This window comes from Garra rufa, chromosome 25, assembly GCF_049309525.1.
Source record: "Garra rufa chromosome 25, GarRuf1.0, whole genome shotgun sequence".
In the NCBI taxonomy this organism is placed as follows: domain Eukaryota; kingdom Metazoa; phylum Chordata; class Actinopteri; order Cypriniformes; family Cyprinidae; genus Garra; species Garra rufa.
The window spans coordinates 6,593,530-6,605,201 of NC_133385.1; the positions used below are offsets into that span (position 1 = coordinate 6,593,530).

An 11,672-nucleotide genomic window follows, 5' to 3' on the forward strand; every position below is an offset into this window, starting at 1 on the left:
TTAAAATGTAATTTATTCCTGTGATTTGAAAGCTGAATTTTTAGCATCATTACTCCAGTGTCATATGATCATCCAGAAATCATTTGCTGCTCAAAAAAAAACATTTATTAGTAGAATTTAAAAAAAAAATTCAGGTTTCTTTAATGAATAGAAATTTCAGAAGAGCACCATTTATCTGAAATGGAAATCTTTTGTAACATTATAAATGTCTTTATCATCACTTTTGATCAATTTAAAGCATCCTTGCTAAATAAAAGTATTCATTTCTTTTCTATAACCCTATAGTGTACGATATTACAAAAGCTTTTTATTTAAGATAAATGCTGATCTTTGGATCTTTCTAGTCATCAAAGATAACAACAAATAATATTAATTTAAAAATCTGCATATTAGAATAATTTCTGCAGGATCATGTGACACTGAAGACTGGAGTAATGATGCTGAAAATTCAGCTTTGATCACAGGAATAAATTACATTTGAAAATATATCCAAATAGAAATATATCCAAAATATTACTGCCTCTACTATACTTTGGATCAAATAAATGCAGGTTTGGTGAGCAGAAGAGGCTTCTTTAAAAAACATTACTGTACAAATCTTACTGTTCAAAAACTTTTGACTGGTAGTGTACATTTCATAAATTATGTACATGTCCATGTATACGTTTATCCATTTGACCAAATGCATTAGACCTAAAAATGCTTTTAAAATCCCTGAAAAGTGACATATATTATAATTATAGCGTAGTTACTATCCATGAAAATTCATACAGGAACCAGGTAGGATTTCATCATCCATGTGTTATGACTCTGTTTAGTTGTTTAACCCTTCTCAGATGATTTGCTGCTGAGAAATGAATGAAAATAATTCCTTTGTGTGTTTTGCATTAAATTTACGAACTATAGTTTGACATTGTTAGACTTTTTGTTTCGAATTGTCTTTTTAATAATGATCTGCATGTGGATATATGTGACCCTTGACCACAAAACCAGTTTTAAGTAGCACAGGTATATTTTTAGCAATAGCCAAAAATACATAGTTTGGTTAAAAAATCATCCTTTTTTACTTTTATGCCAAAAATCATTAGGATATTAAGTAAAGATCATGTTCCATGGAGATATTTTGTAAATGTATCGCCATAAATATATCAAAATGTAATTTTTGATTAGTAATATGCAATGCTAAGAACTTTCTTTGCGATTTTATCAATGTTTTGTTTTTTTGTTTTTTTTTTGCACCCTCAGATTTCAGACTTTCAAATAGTTGTATCTTAGCCGCAAATACATCAATAGAAATTGACCCTTATGACTGGTTTTGTGGTCCAGGGTCACATATAAACATCAAAGTGTTCTACAAACCCTTGCCAGTGATCGATATAAAATAATCCTACATAATTCTCAATATGTCTAATATATAACGGCTGCAAATACACAATGGACTTGTTTTATATCGTAATGTTTTTATGTGTAAAATCACGTGGTCACGGACGTCGCGGTGTTGCCATAGTGACAGAAGCGTCCGCCGGAAGTGAAGAGGAAAGGAGCGTGATGGCGGACGACGCGATGACAACGGTGAGAAATGATGGTTGTTTGCGTTAAAACACCTAAAGTCTTGATGTTTCATAGTTTTAATATGAACAAAGATCTTCTTAACGGTGGTTTATGATCGTTTGTAACCGCTGTTCTTCGTTATTGTGTTATTTAGTTGCTCGTTAGATTAACTATGTCTGCAAAGAGAAAACAATCTGACAGATTGACGTTTTAAAGATTTCATTCGCATTTCGTTTCGTCTCGAACAGCAAAGACTATCAAAAAAGATAAAAAATGAGCTTTACGTAAAGACAAAAAGTTTATTTTAGGAGCATTACGGTTTCTTGCATCCTGGCATATTTTTTTCCTAACATTGAAAGTAAAAAGTATTCAAAGTAATTAATATTTAATGAATATTATGTATATTTCATGGTGGTATTTGTTAAATGTGTTAATTCTGATTGTAATTACAAAAATGTTGGCAAAAATTATTTCTCCATACATAATACTAAAAACATAATGTTAGTCAGCGTTCAGCGTTTATTTATCAAATGCACATCAGTGAGGTGATTTCTGCTTCTAAATAAATAAATAATAAAAAATAAGTAAATAAACCAAAAGAGATCTCATGTAAAATTATTAATTAAAGAGAAAAAAGTACGTATTTGCTGCTAATCAAGCCTGCATTTATTTGATCCAAAGTACAGGAAAAATATTAAAATTTTGAAACATTTTTGCTATTTAAAAAAAAAAAACTTTATATTTAAATATATTTTGAAATGTAATTTATTCCTGTGATTTCAAAGCTGAATTTTTAGCATCATTACTCCAGTCACACGATCCTTCAGAAATCAAAATAATAAAAAGCCAAATTACTTTTGTGTTTTAGTGGCACATTTAAAAAATATAAAAATCTGAGATTTCGAGAATAAAGTCGTTACGCCAGTCACATGATCCTTCAGAAGTCATTCTAATATTTTGATTTGGTGCTCAAAAAACATTTGTTATTATTATCAATATGTTGAAAACCTAGTAGAAAGTTCAGAAGATCAGCATTTATCTGATATAGAAATCATTTGTAACAATATAAATGTCTTTATTATCACTTTTGATCAATTTAAAGCATCCTTGCTAAATACAAGTATTGATTTCTATTATTTCTTTCCCAAAAACTCTAAGCTTTTGAGTGGTATAGTGTATAAAGTTACAAAAGCTTTTTATTTCAGATAAATGCTGATCTTTGGATCTTTCTATTCATCAAAGAATCCTAAAAAAGATGTATTAAACCGTTTTAAATATTAATAGTAATAATAAAATGTTTCTTGAACATCAATTCAGAATATTAGAATGATTTCTGAAGGATCATGTGACACTGTTAAGAATAATGTCGAAATGACCAGAATAAAGTCAAACTGTTTCAAGAATAAACTCGAAATGTTTTACAAATGAAGTCATAATTTATTATTTATAAGAATTTATTCTCTTGAGATTTCGACTTTATTCTCGAAACATTTCAACCTTATTCTTGAAATATTTTGACTTTATTCACATAGTATTTCCACTTTATTCTCGTAAGATTTTGACTTTATTCTTAGTATTTCGACTTTATTCTTGTAATATTTCAACTTTATTCTCGTAGTATTTCGACTTTATTCTCGTAATAGTTCAACTTTATTCTCGTAGTATTTTGACTTTATTCTCGTAAGATTTTGACTTTATTCTTAGTATTTCGACTTTATTCTTGTAATACTTCGACTTTATTCTTAGTATTTCGACTTTATTCTTGAAATACTTCGACTTTATTCTCGTAGTATTTCGACTTTATTCTCGTAATATTTCGACTTTATTCTCGTAGTATTTCGACTTTATTCTCGTAATATTTTGACTTTATTCTCGTAGTATTTCGACTTTATTCTCGTAGTATTTCGACTTTATTCTCGTAATATTTCAACTTTATTCTCGTAGTATTTTGACTTTATTCTCATAGTATTTCGACTTTATTCTCAAAATACTTCGACTTTATTCTTGTAGTATTTCGACTTTATTCTCGTAATATTTTGACTTTATTCTCGTAGTATTTCAACTTTATTCTCGTAATATTTTGACTTTATTCTTGTAGTATTTTGACTTTATTCTCGAAATACTTCGACTTTATTCTTGTAGTATTTCGACTTTATTCTCGTAGTATTTCGACTTTTATTCTCAAAATATTTGGACTTTATTCTCATAGTATTTCAACTTTATTCTCATAGTATTTCAACTTTATTCTCGTAGTATTTCGACTTTATTCTCGTAATATTTCAACTTTATTCTCGTAGTATTTCGACTTTATTCTCTAAATACTTCGACTTTATTCTTGTAGTATTTAGACTTTATTCTCGTAATATTTTGACTTTATTCTCGTAGTATTTTGACTTTATTCTCATAAAATTCCCACTTTATTCTTGTAATATTTCGACTTTATGCTCATATTTCAACTTTTCTCGTAGTATTTTAACTTTATTCTCGTAATATTTTGACTTTACTCTCGTAGTATTTCAACTTTATTCTCACTGAAGACTGGAGTAATGATGCTTAAAATTTAGCTTTGATTACAGGAATAAACTACATTTTAAAATATATTTGAATAAAAAGCAGTTATTTTAAATAATAAAAATATTTCACAACATTACAGCTTTTGCTGTACTTCGGATCAAATTAATTCAGACTTGGTGAGTAGAAGAGACTTTTTTAAGAAAAAAACATTTATAAATCTTACTGTTCAAAAACCAGACTGGTACTGTATGTGTATATGTAAATATGAAAATAAAAATGGGCTAATATTCATTTAGCCACACAGAATTTGATTGACTCTTTTTTCTTTGTATAGGATGTGCAGCTGCCTGTGGCCACAGACCTCAAGAAACCTCGTCTAAAGAAAGGTCAGAATCTCAGAGTTTCTCATAGTAATATAAATAATGTAAAAAATCAGTTCTGAATTACAAAGCAATGCAATGCATTGGACATACAGTGGACGCCGCTGTCTCCGTTCATCCTGTGGGTGGCGCTGTTTGCCTTTATTTTCCTCTTTGGCCCCATTTTCCAGTGAAGAGGATTATGGCTCAGAGGGAAAAGTCTGTCCAGGAATAGAACGGATTGAGATGAGATTTTGCCAGGGGGCTTGTAAGCAAGCGGAGAAAGATGCAGACGCTTCATGTTGCAGCGGACAGGCTCCTTTTGTTCTGGGGCCCGCTAGATTCGGGACGAGGAGTCTTGTGCGGCCCCCCGCTGCGAGAAGAGCCTGTCTGCCTTCCATATCCGAAATAGAAGCTGTTTTCTGCAGATTTTCAATGCCGCCTTTGATATTTGCACATTCATGATTAGAGCAGTTAATGAAACACAAGATGAAACCACCAGAAAAAAAGCTCATCTCTTTAATCTCTGGCCTTAAAAGTTTTTTAACAGTCACACTTTAAAATGTTTGAATGTCCTTGCATTACACACAATATATTAAGTGTCTTATATTGCAACTTTGTTTGGTTTGAAATGGAGTGAATATTACAACATCCTGCAGCATTTGCAATGACATTCATACATGTTTGCAAGTATTGTACATCACTATACATTGTTACATACATGTATAGGTTCATCTCTGTATGTTTTTCTTCTATCTGCAGCTCCTGAGCTTCCGATCCTGGAGAGGAGAAACTGGCTTATACATCTGCATTATATTCGCAAAGATTATGAGACCTGCAAGGTGAACCCAGAAAATCCTAAAAAGATAGTTTAGTTGCGCTATAATACTCTTGATAATGTTAATTAGGGGCCAAGCACCAAAGGTGTATCCGTTGGCGTTCTTCTTCTTCTGCTTTCGTTTCTTCCGCTCTTGAGTCTATGGTAGCCCAATAAACCGCTTGTGCGAAGGTTGTGTAATTTGGCACACTGATAGAGGACAGTCTCTAACTCAAACTCTCTAGCGCCACCACTTGTGCAAAGTTTCACTTTTGTCATGGTAATAACTTTTGAACCGTTAGGCACAAAATAAAAATTCCTTGGGTCATGCCGAGTCGAATGAATTGTAAGATTTAGTTTTTTTTTCTATTTTAAATTGTTTGAAAAACATACTTTTTCGAACTTGTCCAAGACGATTTGTCTGATTTTCACCCAAATTGGCTCAGATCATCTTCAGACCATGCTGGCAAAAAGTTGTAGAATTCAAGTTGATTAGTCAGACGGTCCTCGAATAACGCGCAAACGAGTTCTACGAAAAGCATGCAAAAATGGATGTGAGGCTATATCTCTTCAACGGTTTGGCGTATTGAGACCAAACTTGGTGTGTGTTATAACAAGCATGACCTGAGGCTACCTGCAGAGTTTCAGCACAGTGCCACCTAGTGGTCAGGAGATATGGAAAAATTGCTATTTTTGCATATAACTTCTCAATGGTTTGGCCAAAAATCTTGAAACTGGTCTCGTTAGATTTGGAGGAGCATGCCGAGTCGAACCAACCAGTTTTCCTATGTTAGCCATATTGAATTTTGTAGTACAATGCTACATTTTACGAATGCATTAACGTATCATTACAAAACCTGATATGGGTCATCAGCACGATGCCCTGAAGGAGCCTGAGAAGTTTTGAGCCAATCAAATATTCACATGCTTATAACTTTGGTCGTGGTTGACTTATTTTCACGAGAAAATACTTCTTAGACTCCTGAATCCTTGCCGAGTCTAGCGATATCAGACATGCCAGGTTTTACCTTATGGTTTGTGCAACGTTGCATTTTAGTGCTTAAAAAAACATTTGCCAATATCTCAGAAAACGTTGCTCCGATTGACACAAAGCCTCTGTAGAAAATTTGGAAACATAGCGTGCCGGCTATATGCTAATGCACAAATTCCAAAATTTTGATAGTAAGTGGCAAAACAATGCAATCAAAGTCAGACGTCGGCCATTTTTTCTCTTCTCATATATATAAAAAAATGTCTATAACTCCGAAACAAAATGAGATATTTTCACCAAATTTGACACATATATATGAGCACACTCTAAGGACACATAAAAAAAATTGGTGGGATTGTGCCTCTTGGTGGCGCTATAATTAAACAAAACATAAAATTGCCATTGACTTCAATAGAGTATAATGACAGAAAATGCTACATTTTACGAATGCATTGGTGTACCATTGCGAAACTTCATAAAATCATAAAAACAACCACTAGTAATACAATAGTAATTCCAGGAAAACAAAAGTATATTGTATTACTAGTGGTTGTTTTTATGATTTTTCACCCATTTTGACTAAAATCACCTTTAAGTGGCTTCAATTACTCATTGCTGCACTTGTTCTGATGCTTCCCTTGCCTAGTGCTTGGCCCCATAATTGCTGCTTGCAGCTATATTTGATTTGTGTTTCTTCTGTTTTTCAGGCCATTATTAAAGAACAGCTGCATGAAACTCAAGGCATGTGTGAATATGCTGTGTATGTTCAAGGTCAGTGAATAATACTACACAGTTAACAAACTCTGACAGTGTAAATGTATTCAGTTATTTGAAAGTGGTCAGACTGAGTCAGTCTCAGATGTGCAAAATGCCATAATAGCATGCTACAAATACATAGTTTATGAATATCAAAATGCATGAGTTACCCTAAATTACCTGCTACAGTTGCCAAAATGTGCAAGATAAATAGTACAAATATTGTAATATATGTAATAAATGGATGCCACTCACTGAATTAAACATGCAACATTATTAAGTTATGTGACATTGTAGCATACTAATGTTTGAAATCACTGTTTTACATCAAGTTTATCATAGTTAACTGCAACTGAAAACATAAATAAACAAAAACAAAACAAAAAACATTTTCATTGCTTGAAGCAGAATAAACTAAATAAAATAAAAATTCTTAAAAAAAAAAAAATAATTTTCAGCGAGTTGCCAAGTCAACATTTCTCATTTTCATTTAGTTTAAATTGAAGTACTGAAATAATTAAAACTAAATAAACCAAAACTAATAAATAAAAATGAATAAAAAATATTAGAAAATAATAAAAAGCCAAATTACATACGCGTAATTATGTAAGCAAGTTACGAGAATAAATTTGATTATAAATCAGTATAATATTATGAGAATAAAGTCAAAATATTTTGAGAATAATGTGAAAATTGCGAGAATTTATTCTTGTTAGATTTCGAGTTTATTCTCGATATATTTCAACTTTATTCTCAAAATATTTCGACTTTATTCTCGTAGTGTTTCAACTTTATTCTCTTAATATTTTGACTTTATTCTCGTAATATTTTGATTTTATTCTCGTAATTTTGACTTTATTCTCGTAAGATTTGAACAATATTCTCGTAATATTTTTACTTTATTCTTGTAGCATTTCAACTTTATTCTCAAAATATTTTAACTTTATTCTCTAAATATTTTGACTTTATTCTCGTATCATTTCAACTTTATTCTCAAAATATTTTAACTTTATTCTCTAAATATTTTGACTTTATTCTCGTAGCATTTCAACTTTATTCTCCTAATATTTAGACTTAATTCTTGTAAGATTTTGGCTTTATTCTCAAAATATTTCGACTTCATTCTCGTAATATTTTGTCTTTAGTCTCGTAACATTTTGACTTTATTCTTGTAATATTTTGACTTTATTTCCGTAATTTCTACTTCATTCTTGTTATTTCGACTTCATTCTCATTAACATTGGACTTTATTCTCATAAGATTTCGACTTTATTCTCGAAATATTTCGACTTTATTCTCAAAATATTTCAACTTTATCTTGTAATTTTGAATTTAATCTCATAATTTCAACTTTATTCTCGAAATATTACAACTTTAATTTCGTAATAAATAAAATGCTGTCGTACCAAATAAAATGATTAAAAGGCAAAAAAAAAATTTTTTTTAAATTATTAAATTAAAATGTAATTAAAAATATTAACAAAAACTATAATAGCATACCAGTGATACTTAAATAACACAGTTTCACATACTATTTTTTAAACAGTAGTATACAGTACGCAGTATACTGTGCAGTGAGCGGAACACTTGCGCTCCGTTCCAAACATAGTCGATGTGTCCTAGTTTATCCCGGTGAATAACTGCAGTGTACTTGTGTGTGCAGCTCTGATCATGCGGCTAGAAGGGAAGATCCAGCAGTCTCTGGAGTTGTTTCAGAGTTGTGCCATTCTCAACCCCAAAAGCTCAGACAACCTCAAGCAAGTGGCACGATCCCTGTAAGCACCGGCCCAAACACACACAAGACAAGACTTATGTTTAAAATCAAAAAATACCTATTTAGGCTGCTTTGGATCTTTGTTAAACTGAACAGGAAATTGCTAAAGGTATGTGTTCTGTGTTTAGTTTCCTATTAGGCAAGCACAAAGCTGCTATCGAGGTTTATAATGAAGCAGCACGTCTCAATCAGAAAGACTGGGTAAGTAAACTTCAAAGGGTTTGTTTACTCCAAAATAAAAATACTTTACTCACTCTTATGTTTTTCCGGACCCATATGTGGAAATTTTTCACATATCTTTTGTACATACAGTGACAGTATACAGGTGCATCTCTATAAATTAGAATGTCATGGAAAAGTTCATTTATTTCATTAATTCAACTCAAATTGTGAAACTTTTGTATTAAATAAATTCAATGTGCACAGACTGAAGTAGTTTAAGTCTTTGGTTCTTTTAATTGTGATGATTTGGCTCACATTTAATAAAAACCTCAAAAAACTAGAGTACTTCATAAGACCAATAAAAAAACATTTTTAGTGAATTGTTGGCCTTCTGGAAAGTATGTTTATTTACTGTATATGTACTCAATACTTGGTAGGGGCTCCTTTTGTTTAATTACTGCCTCAATTCGGTGTGGCATGGAGGTGATCAATCTGTGGCACTGCTGAGGTGGTATGGAAGCCCAGGTTTCTTTGACAGTGGCCTTCAGCTCATCTGCATTTTTTGGTCTCTTGTTTCTCATTTTCCTCTTGACAATACCCCATAGATTTTCTATGGGGTTCAGGTCCTGTGAGTTTGCTGGCCAGTCAAGCACACCAACACCATGGTCATTTAACCAGCTTTTGGTGCTTTTGGCAGTGTGGGCAGGTGCCAAATCCTGCTGGAAAATGAAATCAGCATCTTAAAAAAGCTGCTCAGCAGAATGAAGCATGAATGAAGTGCTCTAAAATTACTTGGTAAACGGATGCAGTGACATTGGTTTTCAAAAAACACAGTGGACCAACACCAGCAGATGACATTGCACCCCAAATCATCACAGACTGTGGAAACTTAACACTGGACTTCAAGCAACTTGGGCTATGAGCTTCTCCACCCTTCCTCCAGACTCTAGGACCTTGGTTTGCAAATGAAATACAAAACTTGCTCTCATCTGAAAAGAGGACTTTGGACCACTGGGCAACAGTCCATTTCTTCTTCTCCTTAGCCCAGGTAAGACACCTCTGACGTTGTCTGTGGCTTAACAAAAGAAATACGACAACTGTAGCCTAATTCCTTGACACATCTGTGTGTGGTGGCTCTTGATGCCTTGACCCCAGCCTCAGTCCATTCCTTGTGAACTTCTTGAATCGATTTTGCTTGACAAGCCTCTCAAGGCTGCGGTTATCTTGGTTGGTTGCATCTTTTTCTTCCACACTTTCTCAATTTCTGTTAACATGCTTGGATACAGCACTCTGTGAACAGCCAGCTTCTTTGGCAATAAATGTTTGTGGCTTACCCTCCTTGTGAAGGGTGTCAATGATTGTCTTCTGGACAACTGTCAGATCAGCAGTCTTCCCCATTATTGTGTAGCCTAGTGAACCAAACTGAGAGACTATTTTGAAGGCTCAGGAAACCTTTGCAGGTGTTTTGAGTTGATTAGCTGATCGGCATGTCACCGTATTCTAATGTGTTGAGATTGGTGGGTTTTTGTTAAATGTGAGCCAAATCATCACAATTAAAAGAACCAAACACCTAAACTACTTCAGTCTGTGTGAATCGAATTTATTTAAAACAGTTTCACAATTTGAATTACTGAAAATAATAGTTTTTATTATTATGTGTGAACTCTTCTTTTAATCACCACTACTTTAGTTTGACAATAAACAAATAAGATATCTGTGATTATTTTTTTACCTGCAGGAAATCAGCCATAATCTGGGCGTTTGCTACATCTACACCAAAGACTTCAAGAGTGTAAGTGCAACTAGTGATCAGTCATGTTTTTAGCAATATTTAACACTCTTCCTTTTCTTTATAATTCACATGTCCTGAGCTGATGTTGTGTTAAACATGTTTTCTCTCTGTCTTCAGGCCGAAGATCAGTTAAACTTGGCATTACAGCTGAATAAACACGATCTGACCTACACGATGCTGGGAAAAATCCACTTACTGCAGGGCGATACAGAGAAAGCCATCGACGTCTACAAGAGCGCAGTGGAGTACGTCTCAATACACATCCTCACTTTTAAACACACATATTTAATACCGTTTGCCAAACCATCGTAGTTCTTGGACTAGTTTATATTCAACCAAGAGCATGCAGAGACAGTAAAGTTTGGTGAACCCGCATTCGTTTTCACTCAAAAGTGTGTTTTATGTTTAATATGCACACTTTATGCTTTCTTGCTACCAAGCAAACTAAAAAAAAACACTTTCATGTGAGTCATGTTGAGGGCTTGAATCTATCGTATGTTAAAAACATAAGAGTCAAACACACTTTTTCTTAAAGCGTCTGAAGTGTTTTTTGGGGTGACTTACCCAGAATGCAGCATTTCAACAGAGGGATCATCTCTTTTTATTTTTGGTCATGTTTTGCACAACGTGAGTTAAGATGTACGAGACAGAGTTTTGTTGCCAGAGAGCAACTTCAGACGCCTGGAGATGCTCTCAGCGTGTCGCTCTGCCACAGCGCAGATAAGACGCCCAAGGCAGCAAAGCATGCTGGGATCAGTGAGGCGCTCATAGCTGTAATTAATCACATTTACTGTCTCACTGTGACCGCTCGAAACCTCTCTCTTTTCTTTTTCTCTCTCTCTCTCTACCTTGTCGTTTTTTGTTTGCTCTTTGTCTTTTAAGTGCTCTCAAAAAACCCCTAAAGACAGTTTTTTTTCTCCTTAAAGGGACAGTTCACTCAAAAACTGTCATTATTT

General features: G+C 33.2%; 1 protein-coding gene across 1 annotated transcript in view; it reads left to right on the forward strand.

Moving 5' to 3' along the window:
- Positions 1 to 1,503: 1,503 nt before the first annotated feature.
- Positions 1,504 to 11,672, forward strand: part of bbs4 (Bardet-Biedl syndrome 4) — a 16,730-nt gene continuing 6,561 nt past the window's right edge. The window contains exons 1-9 of the mRNA XM_073831540.1: positions 1,504 to 1,572; positions 4,400 to 4,451; positions 5,187 to 5,266; positions 6,940 to 7,003; positions 8,652 to 8,763; positions 8,891 to 8,963; positions 10,663 to 10,716; positions 10,834 to 10,961; positions 11,354 to 11,489. Coding sequence (XP_073687641.1) covers positions 1,549 to 1,572; positions 4,400 to 4,451; positions 5,187 to 5,266; positions 6,940 to 7,003; positions 8,652 to 8,763; positions 8,891 to 8,963; positions 10,663 to 10,716; positions 10,834 to 10,961; positions 11,354 to 11,489 — 723 coding nt within the window. The 5' untranslated portion in view covers positions 1,504 to 1,548. The remainder of the gene's footprint in view (positions 1,573 to 4,399; positions 4,452 to 5,186; positions 5,267 to 6,939; positions 7,004 to 8,651; positions 8,764 to 8,890; positions 8,964 to 10,662; positions 10,717 to 10,833; positions 10,962 to 11,353; positions 11,490 to 11,672) is intronic.